A 20,327-nucleotide genomic window follows, 5' to 3' on the forward strand; every position below is an offset into this window, starting at 1 on the left:
ACTGACAGATTCCGCAGCAGACGGAGTTTCAGTGGGTAAAAGGGGCGTTAACCGCCAAGTGCCAAACTCACAGAGCGGTTAAGTTGTCCCCAACAGGCTTTCCACTGGAGTCAAGGTAGCGCGCTTTTCCTTCAAAGTAAAAGAATCACGATGTGACTGGAGTGAACAAACATAAACACGTGAAGACAGCTGTGATATCTGGTTTAAATGTGTGACAGCTGGGATTAACGATACATTTACAAGTGTGGATAAAGTGTTTAACAGACAGTCTAAAGCTGACGTTCTTGCTCGCCCTTTATTTTGAAACACCAAAACGGAAACGCAGCTAACGTTTTAGGTGGCTTTGTCGCCGCTTCTCTAACAGATCGCCCTGTCTGAGTTTGCAGCTGAGCGGGCCACAGCACCGCGGCTCTATTATATAACTTTAATGTACTCACAGCTTGTTCACGGCGCATAGGGGTGATCGTTGCACTGCAGATGTTGTCGATTCTTTATGGATTAATCCTGAAGATCGGGAGCGACTGACTTTTATTTCTCTTCCTCCCCTCTACGTCCCCCTGCTGCTGACGAGGCGCATTAAAAGTTGCCGACGGATCCAAGAAGCGGCGCACAGCGACGGTGTTGGGTCTTGAGTAAGAAATATCGCGGGGAATGTTTCCCTGTCACACGGACAGAGACGTCGCTACTCACTCTGCTGCTATTTCAGCACGAATCATCAGCGCGATAAGAAGTGGGGTTTATTCTACAGCGTGATCCGGTGGACGCCGCGTTATTTCTCGTGTGTGTTTATTTCTGAAACAACTTGCTCTGACAGGAGATGACCTAATCGAGGGAGTTTTCTCTCACTTCAGGTAAGGTCTACTTTCAGGTGCAACTACTTTTTTTCTTGTTTTTTTGTTTTTGTTGTCTTGCAGCCGTAGTGGGGGTGGGTAAAAACATTGTGGTTCCCGTCGAGTAGGCCGACGAGGAGCGTCCACGGTGGTGCGTGACAAGCGCGCTGACAGCCGAGCACCGAGTGGCACAGTTAGAAACAGAGAGGCGGGGGTGGAGGGAGCCTCACGCTACCAAAGCGGGCTAAATCTGTCTTATTATGGAGTTCCCAATAAACATGATAACAACAGCTTTGGATGTTTGTTTTGCTCCTTCTTAAGGCGAATGATCGAGTGCAGTTTCCTTCAGAGCCAACAGGTTGCACTAATCATAAAATGCTTGTCCGGCTCGGTGGAAAAGTACAGTATGGGAAGTCAGGAAACCTCGAACTTTTTAAAGCAGAGGTTTTCCGTGAGCCATTGCCACCCCGTCAAATACTGTTTTTAATTATTATTATTATTATTATTATTATATTTTTGATTTAAATAATTTATTAACTTTAAATTGACTAACTTTTATTTTCCAAAAGCGCCATCTCCATGTTTACTTATGTGTATTGCTTTATATAATATATATATTTTTTTATTTTATTCTCCCTATATCCCTTTTTTGTTAGTTCTTTAAAATCAGTTTTTGGATTTTATGTGCTTATTTGTTAAACCTGATTTTTCTAATGTACTTACATTTTTTTCGGAAAATGCCATGTTTTTTTAAATTTATATATTTTTAGCATGTTTTTTTGTGAGCCTTTATTTGCCTCAAATTCCAACTTTTCTATTTTTTCCTTTAAAAAAAAAAACTATACTGAAGAGCTACTCTCATTGTGTCCCATAGCAATAAAGCAATAATTTCCATATGGAAAAAGTTCTTTTTTTAATTTAGGTTGGGTCACGTACAATTTATTCCTGTTTTTAGCTCAGTGGTGGTACAGATTGGGCTCAGCACAGCTTCATGCTGTGAACTGAACTGTCTGCATTGGGGTAAACAAAACCAATCAGACTCCAATCAATTCAGACATACTGATCTGTTTTAAACTAGTTGGTACTCTAGTTATTAGAACTGCACAATATGTCAATTTGCAAAATTAATGTGTGCAATATAGTAATAGCAAATGTCTATCTGGATGTTCTTTGGGGAAAAAAATACTTTACCTGACATGCAAATAATAATATATTTGGCCACTTTGGTGGACTTTCACTCCCGTTAACTAAATGCTTAAGTTAACAAAGAGTTGTGAGGATGTCATGATGATGAGGAAAATAAGAAAAGAGTGATAAAATTGTGTCTTAGTTACAATTGATAGTGCCATTACAGTATTCAACAAAGGTATTGAAACTGAATGTCTGAGTGTCAGACACTTTGGTAGGCAGTTGTCCTGAATCAGAAAGGTAAGGAGAGAGGGAAAGACATTCAAAATGTGCACAAAATGAAGAAGAAAAAGTGGCATAGGTGTTAAACAAGTATAGGTTAACAAGTAAATTTATATGGATGGTCACTACCTTTCCCCCAGTTGGTAGCAAGACTGCTTTTCAGGAGATAAAACGTCCAGATAAATTTATTATAATATTGAATGAGAAATGTTTGCCTTTACCTTTGTGCTATTTCTACTTCTTGATTCGCCACCTTAAACAGTTTGTACTCGACTGCCTGTGTTTGCCAACAGAGCTAGACACTCGCTAAGGCCTTCAGCAAATGCCCAGCGGCCCCTGAGTGGGTTAGTCTCTTCCAACAGATGCATGCTGTTGCACACATGCATTCTGTAAGCGGGACCGTCAGCGGTTTCACTTGAAAAGCAAGTTTGTGCCTGGGCATGTCTTTACTCTTAAGCCAGAGAAGTGGACACCGTTCAAACATATGACATGCACATTTTAGTAATTTCTGCTCCGTAAAAGGTTGTGGATACATTTTCAGTGCTATAATATTGGTTTGGTTTTCAAAAATAAAATGGATAAAAGAACACCCATACAGTAGAGTAGTTTGCACTATTGAACTGTAATGTGACACTTTTGAACTTTGTTGACACCTGTATCTATAAATGATCAATACTCTCATGAGTTTTTCTACTGCAGATGTCATTGCACTCATTAATATCACATTTATTTTCATTTCCTTGTGACTCATCTGTTTATTGATAATTTTGTTTGCAGAATGACAAGATGGATCAGGGTGGACCAAAGCACAACGGTAATCGGAACGACAACCTTACATTTGCAGGGATCAGACCTGAAGTAGGCAGAGATTCAGTCAGCACATCTGGTTTACTGCTTCAACCCACAATGCATCTGCCCAGTCCCGGGTCTGTGAACCAGAGCACAGTGGCACCGAATGGACAAGGGGGAACTAAAGACCAGGGGGAACTTGGAGGCCTCTTTGAGTCAGATAAGGAGGGTAAAATGAGCAGAATGCACAAACAAGAACAGGATATATTCAGCTATGGGGACAGTTTGTCTTTGTTGAACCAGAGTACTTCTGATCTCGACCAGACGTCCACCTCTGTCATTAACACATCAGAAACCTCAGTCCTGGGGAACCTCCCTTTGCCTGACCTGTTCCCTCAGCAAATTAAGCAGGAGGGGATTTTCTCTCTGGATAAGGAATTAGGAACTTATGGTGGACAAGCAGGTGTTGGTTCTTGCAGTCTGGATGGGAGCACTTCTCAGCTAATTGATGATGCAGATATCTGGCAAGACCTGGACCTTCCGAACTCTCTGCCAGAAATCAGTGCTTTTGAGTTGGATTCAGAGGTGGCACATTTGGATACCATCCTCCAGGAGAGCAGCAGCGGTGGTGAAAAGTCCCTGTTAGGTAATGGGGCCAACTGTATTGGTTTGAACGGCACAGAGCAGCAGCAGCTGGTACAGCAACATCAGCTTCAACAGCAGCAGCCACCGGGAATGCTTTCCAGTGTTGTCATCAAGGTGGAGAAGGATCCCGATTTCATCCACATCCGTACCCCTGGTGTGGTCAAACAGGAGAAGCAGGACGGTGCTAGTTACTGCCAGTCCCAGTGTCTGCAGAGTGGCATGAACCCTCTGCATGGGGTGGGAACCATACCGTCTGCCATGGGTCTTGCCACGGGAACTGGGTACCACTACAGAGGCAATCCTGAGACAGCGGGCTTGCAAGACCAGAAGCCTTTTGGCACATACTCAAACTTGCCAGGAGTCGGGGAGAGCTGGATAAGCGGGAAGAGGTATGGAGAAGCCTCTGGGATTCAGAGCACCAGTGATGGCCTTCAATCTGCTGCAGCTTTGGGGAATTTTCCTGTCAGCTTTACAAGGTATGAATTGAATTATTATTCCACCTGACTTCATTTCCCTACCTTTGCTTTATCTGTGTTCCGTCGAGTGGTTTGAATTTGCATTTATGAGCACCAAGAAGTTTTGATTTTTCTAAATGCACTCAGTTTAGTGCGTTTTCCAGCTTTCGCTTCAGTCTGTAACATTCTTTAGCAAGAGAAGTCCTATCACTCCTGGGGTGCAGGGCATCTGGCACTTATCACCTCCCAATGGGCAGACCTAGCTAGACACACATTCTTCTGATTTATCCCCATTGTGTCACATTTTAGGAATGCCAAAGTTGAACTTTAAGACCTTTTTCCTTTAGAGGTCAGACATGGTTGGAAAACTAGTTGAAGTGTTGCCAGATTAGAAGGTGGCTAGAGAAAAAAATGTTGAATGTTCAGTCAAAGAGACATTACTCTTTAAAGAGGCTTTGTTGAGTATTTTTTTATTCTAAAGATTTTATAATTCCGTGAAACTGTCCGAGTGGAAGGGTCTTACTATCAAGGTGTGTTTTCAGCACATTTGTGAAAATGCATCATGGTGGAGCTTAAAAACAAATGAAATGAGAAATGTGAGAAAGCTGAGAGCATGCGGCTCAGTGAGAGATGTCTGTTAGGCACACCTCACTTTCAGCCTTGAAAGTACCATCTGATAACTTGATGAGCTTCGAAGTAGAACATTAAAAAAATAGAGAGATAAATTTTTCAGGCTTCATGAGCCTCTTGTGTGTTCGAGTTGAAGAGTGTAGATAACTAGATGTTGTTTGATTAATGCTGGGTGAATCACTACAGCCTCGTTTGTAAGTAAGTGGTAGATGAACAAAGGACTCAACTTCTGCTGGCGCTTCACTGTCAGACTAATATGGTGTGTCTAACTTCCTGATCACAGGTGTAACAGCATGCTTTGTATATATCATACTGTGTCCCTTTGATGCATACTTGTCAATGATGTGCAAGGCAGAAGCCTCACAATGCAAAAAAAATCTTTCATACACGGGATATAAAAAGACATGGTGCTCTAAAAAAGGCTTGTTACTCAGCCAAAATTAAGTTGGAGATCTGCATTGTTTTTAAATGTGTGGATGGTACAATTTCTAAAAATCTTTGATCTAACTTCACTTTAGGTTTTCATAAACAATTTTTGTACACGGTAATACATTTCAGTTATGATACCAACTTGGGATGAGATTCTTACTGTGCAATAATTGTGCATCGAATGCATGTATATAAAGATCAAAAGGAGTTAGTTAAGGTAGTTTTGGCATATGATCAGAATTTTGAGGTTTTCCAAGTACAAGACCTTGGGGAAGATCCAGAACTCGCTGGAGGGAGTATAAATCCTGTTTGGCCTCTAAACCCCTTGAGAATGCCTAGAATTTGCTGGAGGATGTCAATGGGGAAAATATGTCTGGGATTCCCTCCTGGACCTTCTACCCTGTGACACAATTTCAGATAAATGGAAAACAATAGTTAAGGGCCAGCATTCAAGTTTCCAGGTTTATGCTCATAAATTCCTTTAAATTCTTCTTAAATTCCATGGAAAGTTTTCAAGTTAAAAAGTCTCGAGAATTTTGTTAATAATCCCCCTTCAACTGGGATACGTTTCCAGACATTCAACATTGCAATGTCTATATAAACATTTACAGTCAGAAAAAATTACTTCCTGACCTGTTTTATTATATTTTTGCGTTTATGATGTCTTCATTGAGAGCAATGTGGAGCTGAAGTCAACGACCTTGTTTGTATGCACAAACTAGATTCTGATTATTGTATTTCAAGACTATTCAAAACATTCTTGAGACCTGATACACTACCAGCTCCCTAATCATGGGAAAAGGCATATTTATCAAAACTTTACTTAAAGGAAGGTTTCAATATTTAGTTGAAACTTAAACTGACTGTTATATTTTGTTCTCTAATGCTATCATGCTAGTTATATAAAAGTTATGAAAATGATTATTTAGCTTGCATAAACCATATTTAATAAAAAGGGGTGAAAGGCACTAGCCAGGTCATTTATAGACAGAAATATTTTCAGACAAATTAGTTTAGTTCTTGCAAGTGATACAAATGTGTTTAAGCTTTCCTTCTGCCAGCTGACTGGCAGTGTGCCTCCGTTAGTGTGGCAGGTGCAGTGTTCCATTGTTCTAAACACTCCATACAACCTGAGAAAACACCAAACACACCTGCACACTCTGGCCTGTCATTGCAAACACTTATGAAAGTGGTGATACTAATCTTTTAAAACCTTTATATATCTGTATAACTGTAATTTACCAAAACGGCAATTGTTTGAACTAGTGGATTGATGTTAAATGCTGCAATAAATAACATCACATGACATAAATGTGATAAATGAAAAACACCAGATTCATCTCAAAGTGAGAGTAAAAACAGAAGAGTGAGAAATCTTTATGTCTAGAAGACTAGCAACCTGAATTTGAATTTGAAACATAGGACATAAAATTATCTTTAGTTTGTTTTCCAAGTACAGGGTAGGCCATAAGTTTCCATACATAGGAAAAATAAACATTTTATATTGGACAACCGTTTTTATTTTTGTGGGACTCTGTGTAATCGCTGCACGTCTTGGACCACTTTGTGGTTGATCTGCATAATTTCCAGTTTTCTGAAACTTGCAAATAAGTTTTGCCACAGTGTCGTGTGTAATACTCCTTCCAGATTTTCTGTTAAAGTTTCATGCAACAATGTGACTGCTTCCCAATCCAGCCATCAGTAAAATTTAAATTCTTTGTTCTTTTGTCAAACGCATCTTCTTGGGTATCTGAAATTTAAAAGAACTATACATTTTACATTCTCCTATGTATGGAAACTTGAGGCCCACCCTGTAAAAACAGATTCATTTAACTAAACATAAGCCTTAGTTAATTAAAAAACAGCTTTACATATTTTAATATATTATGTCAAATGAAAGTAAACCTTACTGCTTGCCATTATCATTATTATTCCCATGACTTTGGTGTTAAGTGTTTATCCATTACTAATTCAAAAATATTTAGACTAGTGTTTAACTCTTCCCTGTAGCTGTGCTTTTTACATCATTGAGTGCCTTAACAGGACTTTGACTGGTTGGCGTGTGTGCGCGTGTGTGTGTGCGCGTGTGTGTGTGTACTGAAAGGCCACGTGTACAATAGTGCGAGGGTGCCTCTTGGTCTATAAACTGTCAACTATTTTTAATTTTTTTTCTTCGCTTATGATGCGAACCCTTCTGAGAACTGTGCTGGCTAGTGCTTTTGTTGCAGATGTTTTTAACATTTTACATAAATTGTTTTCCTCTATTAAATCCATTGCCCTGCGACAGACTGGCGACCTGTCCAGGGTGTACCCCGCCTCTCGCCCGGGACGTAGCTGGAGATGGGCACCAGCAACCCTCCCAACCCCATTAGGGACAAGGGTGAACAGAAAATGGATGGATGGATGGATGGATATTAAATCCATTTGACTTGAATATCAACATGTTATTATCCAGATGTGACTTTTTTTGGGTTGAGGAAGATGTAAAAATAAAAGTTCAAAATATGTTTGATTTGAGAAGTTATGTAGTAACGTGTGTAGTAGTAAAACCTAAGATACATAAATTACACTTTAAGGAGTAATTATGTTTTTCTTCTTAACATCTTCCAGTCCCTCAAACACTTTTTTTCCTATTTTTGTGCTTGTAAATAGATGTGTGAGATGTATTTATTAGACTTTTCACATTTCTCCTCATCTAGCTGCTCATGCAACTAAAACAATTCCTGATCTGTTCACATTACAAAAATGACACTTAAGTCATATCCACTGGATTGGAAAACAGGGCTATTCCCGTTTCTATTACTGCACAATTTCAATTATGCAGTAATAACATACATTACTGACAATAGAATTAGACCAATCCAAATAGGAACAGCAATATATTAGCCTTATGTTACACAGCGACATTTGATTCCTAATATCCCCAGACGACCTTTGAGTGACAGTTCATTAAGGATTTAATTCAGTACAGATGAAATATTCTTGCCGTGTTGCTTTAAACTTAGCACTGAAAAAGTTTCTAAACAGGTTCTGCAAATTTGCTCTGCATGTTTTTCTGCTGGTGCCTTGTTGCTCTAAATCTTTATGTAACACTGTTTAGTTTAAATGTGCATGCATATATGGAAATCAAAGTATGATTGCACCAATTGTATCCCTGATAAGCAGTCTTTTATAGGAAATTAAAATGTGCAGTACACACTTATATTGTTTCCATCTAAGCATAAGTAGAAAGCATCTCAGTCTGAGCGATGAAGGGACATGTTCCTCTGATTTTATAATTGTTTTTTGTCTGCATTCAGAGCTTGTTGCTCGCTTTGGTTGTGGGTCTGACTTGAAGCATCTCAGGCTGCATATTTTGACATGTTACTGCTTGTATAGTCTGCAAGCTACTGAGATGTCATCTTGTTACTGGAAGTCATACAACACAGCTCTTACACCGTGTTGTAAGAGCTCATATATTGTCGTGAGCCCAAATGTAACAATAGTCTTTCGATTAGGCTGGTATTTATTCACACATAACTTTTGTTTTTAAAAATCAACAAACCAACCTGATTAGTTGTTAATTATCTTACCATTGTATGATGTTATGATAATATTTGTTTTTGTGTAATTAATTTTTTTATATCGATATATGGTCATTTTATCTCAGGTACAGCAGATAAAAGGTAGATGAATCCATGCTGACAAAACTAGGTCAGTGTTGTCTCTGTTAACTCATTTTCCTGGATTTGTAATTTGTTAAGATTATGCCAATGTTAATCCACGTTGTTTGAGTTCCTGTTTACGGATATCCCTTGTTACCCGTTAGGCTACCCCACTTGATATCTTTTCTTTTACTATATCTCACTTTTTAAATTGTTCTTTTGCTTTACATTAAGTCTCCAGTCCTTTTTCAGTCCTTCACATATCCACTTCTGCCTTTTTCGTACGTAATTTCTTTGTTTGGTTTAATTTATGTGAATAATAATGATTGTTCAGTATGGAGGAATTTCTTTTTCAGAGCTTTCTTAGCTGTGCATTTGATGTTTAAATGGCTTTCTGTGAAGTGAAGTGGAATATTTTATATTGCAGGAAATTATATTTTAACTTCATACTTGAATGGTAGCTTAAATATATTTAATGTAAATTTATTCATAGATAGTTATCACAAAATGTGTTGCCTTTTGTTTTTTATACCTTTTTGCATATCTTCTCCCTGTGTATGTCACCCTGCCCTACCTTCCCCTCCCCTGTTTGAGTTAAGTCTTTGAAGCAGGCTTTGGTTGGGGGTCACAGGTCATGGAGCCAAAGGAGGTTGAGGCCTCTAAGCAGCCAAGCTGTTGCTTTTTTTAAGGTTGCTGTGGTGCCTGCTGGCTTGTTTACGCCTATGTTGGGTCTTGTGTGCATTTCAAGGTCTGTCTAATAGGCCACATGATGGATTTGACCTCTTATACAGGACAGAGTGAGCCTTTTTTATTATTTCCAGAAATACAAAACCGCAAACATTTTGAATTATTCAGTACATTTTTGGAACTAAGTGATTTGCACTGTTATTAAGGAGTACAAATTATGGATTCAGCCTCTTTTTGTTTTAAAAAAAGTGTTTTAAATTTACTTATCTGCTTTGAACAACATTCTGATTATGATTCCTGTTTTTTAAACTTTGAAAATTATATATGAACCTTTAGCATTGTTTTCATTGCTGTAAGATGTATTTACTATGGATTTATATCTGCCCTCTTCTATGTCATATAGCAAATCATTATATTAAAGAATTGGATATATGACACAAATGTTCCTGTATTACCTCCATATAATTCGATAATTGAGGCAGGTGTTTGTGACCTCTTCTACCATGGTTGGGTTGATGTGAAAAAATAAAAATATGCAGCCTGCTAAACTGTGATTGGATATGTCTGGAGTGAGCATAAATATAGCCCCGACCTCACTCCCTCACTGTATTTCATAAACACGATTGAGCTTGTTGTGTTTGGCAACGAGTTAATCAGGAAACAGGAAGTGGGGAGTCTAAAGGCTGTAGTGGTTCGGTCTAATGTCCCCTCACCCTCCTTACCATGGCAGATTGATAAAAGTAGTAAGAATGCTATGAGGGCACATTCACAGTCAATGGGTTATGCTGGCTTTCATATGCTATAAATATTACTATTTAAAACTGTGCAAGATTGCATCAGATCCCATATTTTCAGAAAATGCAGTGCTTGGTACAGACAAGCTAGTTTTCGAATTGGAAGACTCTTAAATCATGAAAAGAGACACCCCTGCTAATACGTTTTACAAGACAGTCTAAAAAAGTTTTTAGAGGTTTGTACATGTGACTTTCTCAGGGTTTTCCACAGGAAACTGGTTTTGTGGAGGTGTTAGTGGAAGTTGCGTCCCCCACACCACTTCAAATTCTTACACCATAGACTCTGAGCTGAATCCCCCTCTACCAAATAGCATTTTATAGCATTTGGGGCTCAAAAAGAGCAAAGGTTTAGGACATTTGAACCTCAGTGATAGTTATGGAGCATTTTTACATGATCATTAGAGATCTGGGTCTTTAAATCTAAATTTGTTTCACATTTGTCATGGTCCTCTATCCAATTGTTCATCCATTTCCTTTCATCTGTCAGCCTGAACAGGACTGAGTTTCAAATTGTCTTCAGGACTATACGGTGATCTGTTATCTAATATGGTTTAATTTAAAAGACACTAAGACACATTGATTTTTGTATGTTTCTCTGTGCAGTTTCGTAACTGAGGTATTCACAGGTTTTTCACCTGCTCATTGAATCCCATGCCATGTCACCTTCTCTGTTCCACACATATGGTCTACCCTTAGTTGTAATATTTCTATATTACTCATAATATATAGAAATATATATTTTTGGGAGGGTTTAAAACTGCAGGTTTGACAGAACTTTCCTTTTGTGGCAGTCTGCTGCTAAATTCTGCTGGTTGTTTTCAATTGAATCCTTGGTGAAGTGATTTTTCCACAAACTGCAACTTTCATTGCCATAATGACTGGATCATTGCCATTAAAAAGTAAAATTAACCTGTTCTCTGACTGGAAGAATGTGAATGGACACTTGTTTATTGGAATAAACAACAAAACACTAGTTTTTTCCACCAACTATTGTACAGCTCATACAGAGGTAAAACCATCTCAACATTTCTCGAGTTACACTTGGGTTGCAAGGTGATGGTTCAGGATCAGCCAATTATGACTTATTAATCAAGAGGCTTTTGAAACGGCTCATTTTCCAGACATAAAAAAAAACATTAAGTTGTTGCCAAAAACTGTCAGAGTGGAGTGTCTTTAGGCTCTTGAACTGTTTCTAGATGCAGTAAAACCTACAAAAATGTGTGGAGACAGTTTTTTTTATAGCAGATTCCCTTTAAAAGCTTTCTTGTATATTTTCCACCTCAATACTAAAATGCCTCTTATAAAAGCCATGCTGAGCAGCAGAGTGCTTACTCTGCAGCAGAAAATCTTTTACTGACAACAGGCTACAATAACAGTTACAGTTGATGTAATTTGGCCAATCAGACAAATTCATTCATTCATTTTCAATATTTGTTTTATTATGCAAGTGTGCAACATTTATTTTTCTATAAACTGAACCTTGTGCAACAACACAGATCCGTGGCACATGCATTGGAGGCCTAAGACTTGGTGTGTGGTTCAGGAATGAAATCAGTTTCGATCCAATTCTTGGATCATTTGCATCTCTGGTACTACATCAGAATGAAAATCCTTTTTTTTTGTTCTTAGATAATGGAATGGCAACATTGTGAAAAAAATACAAAAATTCTTTATTCCTTAAAGCTATAATTTCCCAGCCTTTAATTTATTGTCCCTACTTACGTAAGTAGCTTTTTTTTTTTGCATTAGCTTCATTCAGATTAGAAACCATCAAGAACGTTGAGGAATTCCATCCCTATAATGATGCTGCCTGAGAGATGTTGTGGCAAGACTAACAGACGTTCATAATAACTGTGCATCATCACAAGTCTAATAAATTCTCCAACGTGATTAAACTTGCTTTGGTGATCATGAGTCAAGTGAGGGAATTTGCTGAAAGCAAAAAGGAAGAAAAGTTTTCCTAGCAATGCTTTCTACTTTCCTTTGAATACAGTTTTGCTCTTAAGGCAAGTTGGCAAACTGTTTTATTTATTTAAAACTGTATGTGTTCTCTGATGTGCTCGGCTTTTTGGGCAGTCAACTTTGAGGCTGTGTGTCCGGCTTGGCGAGAAACCTGTGAGACTAAAGGCGGAAAAAAAATGTTTTCTCTACACACATTGCTTGCTCTCGCAGTGTTTCACGTTGAACTAAAGGAAAACTCATCTGGGTGTGTCTGGGTTTGACAGCCAAAGTTCAGAGTTCAGCTGTTTGTTGTCCAGCAGCAGGAGGAGCAGATTTAAAAAGGGTTTTATTCCCGCTAACTGAGCTAGCACTTTTGATTTTTATTTATTTATTTAGTTTTAAACCCAGTGTATTAAAGTGTGACAGTATGATTTTCTGCATAATTAAATCTGACTCATTGTGCCGGAATAGAATTTTGTGGAGATTTCAGCACTTACTAAGAAGTGTATCCCAACAGCATGTGAGAAAGAGTGTGGTCTGGATCAGGATTATGGGCTTTCTTTTCCTGCCCCTGCTGTTCTACAAACAAGAGTTAGGGAGTTTTCTTGACACATGATCGGTGTGAGCAGGATGACAGAGTTACCAAGGAGACTGTCAGCAGGGGGTCACGGGTTCAGGCCCCTTGAACGTCAACCTGCCACCTGTTGAAGTGAGAGCAACTTAACCAGTCCTTTTAGGCTCAGAGCCATTGTTCTTTTTATTTATCTTTGTGCAAGCTTGTGAAACCTGGAGACCATTTCCTGCAGGTGTAAATAGCTGGGAGTTGCATTGAAGCTTGAATGTCTGTTTAAATGTGAGATGATTTTGGAGCTAAAATACTGTAGGAACCTTGTTTTTTGTTTTGATTTTCTGTCTTTCTTCTTTTTTATGGAACAAGTTAAGAGAAACCACTCTCTTTTACTGTCCAAAAGAAGACCTTAGCTTTTTTTTTATTTCAAAGGGAGCTAAATTTATCTTCATTTGTATTGTAATACACAATAATGCCAAAATTGAGTTGTCAAAGGCTGTTGTTTAAAGTCAAATAACAAATTTAAAATGTTTTATAGGAATAAACAGGCTAACGACCTGTTTATTAGTCACTTTATTTGTTTAGCTGCTCATATGTAATTAATGACTTTTTCAGCACTTATGAGCTTTTCATTGAGTGATACATATGTGGCATTTGCTCTTCCAGACAAACTGTGTGATGATGCACAAGTGAAATGTTCGCTTAAAAGTTGGCTGTGTCGACTTTGTGCTATCACATGTAAATGAAATTTGTGCTTCTCTAAATAAAATGCTTATTTTTATTATTTCATGAGAAAAGAATAGATCAGGTGTAATATTGCCTACTACCAGACATTACAGAGGACCTTGTGCCATAAGTGAGTGAATGATTTACCCAAGCAAGGTAACTGTGCATGTGGAGAACAAACATTCAGGCTCTGAAGCTCTCAGCCAGTCTCGCACTTTATGTAATCTTATGATCCATACTGGCTGGTTTTAGAGAAATTGTGTCAGTGGCCTAATTTTGAAGTAATGTATGGCATTTCAGTTCAGATTTGTTCATGACTGTGGTTGACAAAGCGTTTCTTCTTCTCCTGCTGGCTGGTTGTCTCTGCCCACCTCAGCATTGCTTCTGAAACTGAAATGGAAAACCGTTAAAAACTCAAAGCAGAATTTGCTTACAGTTTATAGGACGAGAAAGAAGTCTTTCCTGTAGATATACCTCTTTGTTGTTTGTATAGTCATATGGTGCATGGTTTAGAAAAATCTGTTTAGAAATTACAGCAGCCTACACATTAACTGACCTCCATTGCAACGTTCTCTTATAAAGCAAAAGAAAAATGAAGATTATATTATTCTTTTGGTTTAATTTGGTTCCACGATCTTGTAATGTACTCTAAAAAATAAATGGAACTTAATAGAGATGTGTCCATCAGGCTTTTTTAGGGAGATTATTCTGTTTTTTTTTTTGTTTGTTTGTTTTTTTCATGTTCAGGACTTTTCAAAGCATAAAAGAGAATAAATGTGCTGCAGGTTCTTTGATAGAGATAGTGGTTCTGAATTTGACTGAAAGTTAATGCATTAGAGCATTATTCCCATTTACTGTATGCATCAAAGCATACATGATATCTATTAGATACAAAAACATGATTCATTTTCCTGGGTGATAAGCCTTACAGACCAGAAATACTAGTAATCTTTGGTTCTAATGCCTTCATTGAATCAGTATTTGATTCATTAAATACTCTGGTTGTTTGCTGTATCTCTAACTGATCCATCTTTGTAATTTAATTTACTTGAACTTCCTAAGAAAATAAATTTTTAAAAAGATAATTTGTCTTTTGAGCTGCTGAAAGTGTTGCAGTTTGTAGCACCGTTGTCTTGCAGCAAGATGTTTCTGAATTCAAGTCCTGACATGAGCTCTTTCTCCATGGAGTTTGCATATTCTCCTTATGCATGCAAGGGTTTTCTCTGGGTACTCAGCTTCCTCCCACACTACAGAAACATGACTGTTTGATCGATTTTATAGTCTAAATTGCCCTTCGGTATGAATTTGTATGGTTGTCTGTCCTGTGTGTCTCTTTATGCCCTGCAAGTTGTGCAGCAGGAAACGGCAGACAATTATCAATAATCCTTAATGTTTCCATATCTACAGCTAAAGCAACTGTGACTTTGACTAACAAGGCTGGATGAAAGTTTTTTTTGCTATGTGAAGGAGAGTGGTAAGGTAGGGAGTGGTGACTAAAGATCTCCAATGCTCACTTTTAGAGAACTGCAGCACAGTGGCATTTTATGGGGGACACACAGTCTCCATAAGAATTTATTTTAAAACATTTTCCTCTCCTTGATCAGAGATGCCAATAATTGTAGAGGATGATGTATTTGTTTAAAATAGCCTAAGCAGCTTTTTAGATCTACAGCCATTTTTTTTAAACCATGTCTCTCATTTCCTGAGCTCCTGAACCTGTTCGGTTTGGCCAAACAGGTGGAGTTATGCGGGTCCATGTGTTGGTGTCAATACTGGTGGAAGCAAAACAAAAAGGGCGTAAACTTTATCAGGAATCGAAGCCAGCAGCTGCTCAACCCGCCTGGTCACTCACGATTGGCTAGTGTGTGCAAGATAAAGATACAGTGATAACAATTGCACATGTTGTGAAAGGTTTTCATTCTTTGTAGTGATATTTATATATGTATATATTTCCATTTAGCTTGTTTTAATAGCCTACATTCTTCTGTCCCTTTTTCTACTTCATTTTATTTATTGGTGTGGGAACATGGGCTGACCTCTCAACTGGCACTCTGTCACCCTTTAAAATAGACGCTCCTCTATGTCTGAAGCTTGTCTATTTCTAGCTCTGTTAACGATAAAGCCAAGGCCAGGCTTCATTTCTTTTAAAGATCTGCTTATGGTGCTTGTGGTAATGATACATATTTTTATGGATTATAACACAGAAGTTTCATAAATTTATGGCTAAATAAGACCAGCGACATGTACGTATACTTGGTTATTGGTGTTCGAATTGTAATTTTCTTCTTTTTCATTCGAATATAAATTATACTGAATTATTTCTGAAATAGTTATCTGATGTGAAAAATTTCAGATTTTCTATAATCTCGAGTATTAATGCTTGTTTGCAGTATATGCACCTAAGACATAAAATTCACTTAAGGTACAATTTTCATTGTTTTTTTGTTTTTACAATAAAAACAAAGCGATTCTGTTAAAATTCTAGAGATTACTTATTTTATTTCTACCCAGGTTTTCTATTGGGCTATCTTTAACTTTCCCACAAACACTACTTTGGTTCTTGTTCATTGAAATAAATTAATTAATGAAATTTGTGGGCTGTCGGTTTGTGAACTTGAGGTTTGATTTAAATAATTTCCGACCTCGATAAAAACCAGATTGTGTGTGTATCTCTACAGACCTGAAGCACTTAAAGAGGGTGTACTTTCTTTTTTATCAGATCCACTAAAACAACATTACGTCTCTACTTTAAGTGAACATTTTCAGAGTATGGCTTTGTTCTGTTGAAACAAAGAAAGACTAACAAAGGTTTGGGGCTTTACATCCAACAATCAGTTCTCAGTTCCTCCTTTTCCTCCCTGCTCTCTTTTCTCTCTGCGATTCCTCCACTCTTCCTGTCTGAGGGCTTCCTTTGCCGCTTTAAGCCTACGTCACTGGCTTCATTGTGTTCATTCCCTTCATTCTCTCCATTTGTCTGCCTAAGCCAGATGTCAAACTGCAGTATAGATCTTCTGCTAGTTGTCAACATTTCATTGCCCTTACGTGCCTCTTAATCTGCAGCGAAGCCAAGACTGAAACAGTGGTGTTTATGTCCAAGTAGGTTAAAGCACAGACCTTTCTCAGCAGGAGACACAGTTTCTTTCACTGCTTCTACTTAATTTTAAGCATGCTCGGCAGCCACACTTATTTTCAGCAATAAATCCAAGTCTCAGTGACTTTTATTCCAGCAGTATGGTATGGGTCATTTACACTCACTTCCCTCCTCGTTTTCACATGTTAATTTTATATGATACGGAGAACACATCTGGTCTGTGTTGAGTTGTACTAAAAGGAACAAAGTATGATAAACTTGTAGTTTTTCATATTTGTGACTGAGCAAAAAAAAAAAAAGATTTTTGTGTGAACAGTTTGAATAAAAGTGAAACGTATTCTTAGCTCCTTTGAAGTGGTGCTAACCCACTGCAACAGGAAAAGCCATGCATCGCTGTGGTCATCACTCATCTCCTCACATCACTCACTGGCTTTCAATTCAAAGGAGTGGCCTACATTTCTTTAGAACCAGTCTATCACACTATCAGTAACTTTTTCTGGTGAATTGATAGAGCTTGTAGCTGCTTACTTTTCAAACTTCTTTCTCCACAGGGTGAAGTTTGCCAAGTAGTGTGTTTCCTACTTTAAGAACTGAAACTATTTAGTTTAGGCCTTGCTGATGCCTCTAACTCTTTATCATAAGAATTTACTATATCTTCGACATCTGTCTTTCCTTTGGGATTAATTGATTTAATAATCACAAAATGACTATTTTGTTAACTACAGCCATTTTCAGAAGTATTGGCAAAGCTGGCAAATATTTGAAATCTATGTAGTTTCATGAAACAAAATCCAACATTTAATTTGTCTGGATTTAGAGATTTAAAAAAATTCCACATTAAGAAATTGTTTTTAACAAAACTGTAGTTGCCACAGTTGAATGCATGAAAAAAAAAATCTAAAGAGAGCATTTTCCTGACATTTCACTTTTTAAAGATGATTTCAGGTTTCAGGAACGTTTAGTAATACATGGCCTCCTGCTTCCCATCTGTGTAAATATGAGGCGACGGAGGCCTCATCCACATCAAATGACAACCCGTTTCTAAAACAAGTTCTCGGTTTCAAAAACACCTGCATCCACACAGGGCCATTTTCAGAAATGTTATCAGCAAAACACTATTTTTACATGTAGATGGCATTAAACATGGAGTATGGGACACAGCGCAAATCCCCCACATGAAGTTAGCGGTAAACACAAAAGAGAAGAAGAACGCCGCACAACAAAATGCAAGTTGAGTCTTTGGTGTGGAGTGATGATCAAGCCAAGCTTTCAATACATGCTGCATTACATTATAAAATTAATAAATTACAAGATGAACGTGTCATCCACCATTGTTGTTGTGTATGTCACGTTTGGGGTTATAGATTAGAGTTAGAAGTTGGATTCATATGTCAAATATTTAATAGCTTAAATATTTGTTCTTACCAAATAGAAAAATAGTTTTCGCTGCCCATATGAATATGCAAAAGGAAAATTTTTACTCTGGAACCCGTCTTAAAAAATATTTAAGGTCCTCTAAAATGTCAGATGGACATGTGACACAGATTGTTAAAAAGTTTCATTTTAGAACAAAATGTTCCCATGTGGTCAGAGCCAAACAGGCTAACTTTTACTCGCTGCTCTTCAAAATGCCAAGACAGGAGAACATGCCTTTAAGAATGGCAGATATTTGTTAATATGAGTCAGAAGAAAATAACTAAATGTTTTACATATTGAGATTCACAGCTTAGTCCGGGATGGTTTATGCAATTAAGGAGCAGGAGAAAAGCTACACTTTCTTTCCAGAAATTTAATGAAGGCAGTTAAATTATGTTTTATGTTTTTGGAGTAGATTCTGTGAAACATGAGTCTTTTTACTGAAGAATATACTGTAGGAATTCCCCGATGGCATATTCCGAGTCGGCACAATGATTAAAAGGTTGAAAAGATCTTGAGCTTTGAAATGAAGCATGGCCTGAAGAATAGTATTAGAGGGAAAAAAATCTACAATGATGAAATTTAAATAGTCTAGGAAGTGGATTCTTGTAGAAAAGCCCACATTAAAAAGGATAGAAGGTATTTTGTTTTATTCAAACTGTTTGCTTTAGTCTATGCTTTCCTCCACCTCTGGCAATAATCTTATTTGTGTTTAGTTCTTTTGACAGCACCTTTAAGCTCTTCTTTGATGGAACCAGACTGGCAGGTTTAAATGAGTTATTTTAGAGCTTAGTGACATGTCACCAAATCCACCGCAACATTACTCTTGTTATTTGTGTGGTATCACTAACAGAAGCTCTGGAAATGTACACATTTTATTTTTTTATTTTTATGTATGTCCTGCACATACAAACCTCCCCTGTTCAGTCTTTGACTGTAAGTGCTGTAGCTGTGCAGAATACAGAGAAAGGGAGAGTAAGGAGGAGCTTTACTGTAAATGGGCCCCATTCCAGCTGGGCCAAAGTCTGTACCCGACTGCAGCTTTCTCAGACTTTTCTAAGTCTTCCCAAAGCTTCTCAGCCAAACTTCATTTCACCCTGTCTTTTTATTTACATCCTTTAAGTTTTAACAAAACTTTACTTTTTATGAGACTTTACTCTGTTTCTTTACAGAGTAAAAGTTTGCGTGCTTTGCTTTCATATCTTTAACCAGCCTGATTTAACGTTGCTATTCTTCTCAAGCTGCTGAACAGGACTGCTTAGCTTTAAATTCCTGACAAGCGTCTTGTTTGTTTCATATGGGTCACCTATTTCCACTCAGAAAATGCAGAGGAAGCCATAATACCTTATAGAAAAAGATGAAGCAAGAAAACAGTAAGTTTTCCACAAATGGAGCAGTTAGCAACTCAGAATGGATGGGGGGAAAAACAAAGATCCAATGACAAGATCTTGTGTAAACCAATACTTTAATTAGCAAATTACAAGCTTTTAAGAACCAGTTACAATGTCTAAATGGTGGAGACCACTTTCCACCTTCAGTTTGTGTTCAGTCAGTGGGTTAACATTCTCCGTGTCTCTTTTGCAGAGTAAGGTAGTTTCAGACAGAGTGGAAAAAACCCAGAGGTATTTTACTGACAGCCTGTGAGAAACTGGTCGAAGTGGTTCGATGCAAAGGAATGGGACTTCAAAAGTTCCTTTGCAGTATAAATAAATCAATCGTTCTATAAAACTTTATTTTTACAGCACTTTCCTAATAAACTAGTGTAACACAAGGTGCTTTACATAGATTCAAAAAGTAAACAAAAACATATCTAGGTTTTTGAATTTATTAAATTTTTTACGTAGTACCCTACATTATAGATTACATTTCAGTTACTTCAGTTGATGACTTTGAAACATTTCTGGCAATGTTTCACAAGTGATAAAATTGCGAAGATTTTAGATCTTTTTGTTTCAACTAACCAATAGAAAATTATGTGTTGAATATTCTCTGTAAAACATTAACAATATCCTGTAAATTGTATGGGAGATGCAAAAATATTTGCCCTCTCTGTAGTGGCATGACAGTAGACCCTCCACACACGAGGACAATAGGAAGAAATTCCTGTGCATTCTTTCTGTTTGTAATGTTTTCCTGCAAGGTCAAGACATAATCAGAATTTTCTGTGATGTTAAAATAAGCCAAATCTAACAAAGCAAAGGCATTGTGTAGATTATTTTATATTAACAGTGACTGTGTCTTTGTTGACACAGTTGTAACAATAACGCTTGCA

At 37.6% G+C, this 20,327-nt stretch overlaps 1 protein-coding gene across 2 annotated transcripts in view; it reads left to right on the top strand.

Annotated features, from left to right (window-relative positions):
- Positions 1–349: 349 nt before the first annotated feature.
- Positions 350–20,327, top strand: part of LOC114153400 (glucocorticoid receptor) — a 66,604-nt gene continuing 46,626 nt past the window's right edge. The window contains exons 1-2 of one of the 2 annotated variants that reach the window (XM_028031937.1): positions 350–851; positions 3,018–4,150. In XM_028031937.1, the coding sequence (XP_027887738.1) occupies positions 3,027–4,150 (1,124 nt within the window). In that variant the 5' untranslated portion in view covers positions 350–851; positions 3,018–3,026. The remainder of the gene's footprint in view (positions 852–3,017; positions 4,151–20,327) is intronic. The other variant, XM_028031938.1, reaches the window with a different exon arrangement.

The sequence above is a fragment of the Xiphophorus couchianus genome, chromosome 11 (genome assembly GCF_001444195.1).
Source record: "Xiphophorus couchianus chromosome 11, X_couchianus-1.0, whole genome shotgun sequence".
Classification (NCBI taxonomy): Eukaryota; Metazoa; Chordata; class Actinopteri; order Cyprinodontiformes; family Poeciliidae; genus Xiphophorus; species Xiphophorus couchianus.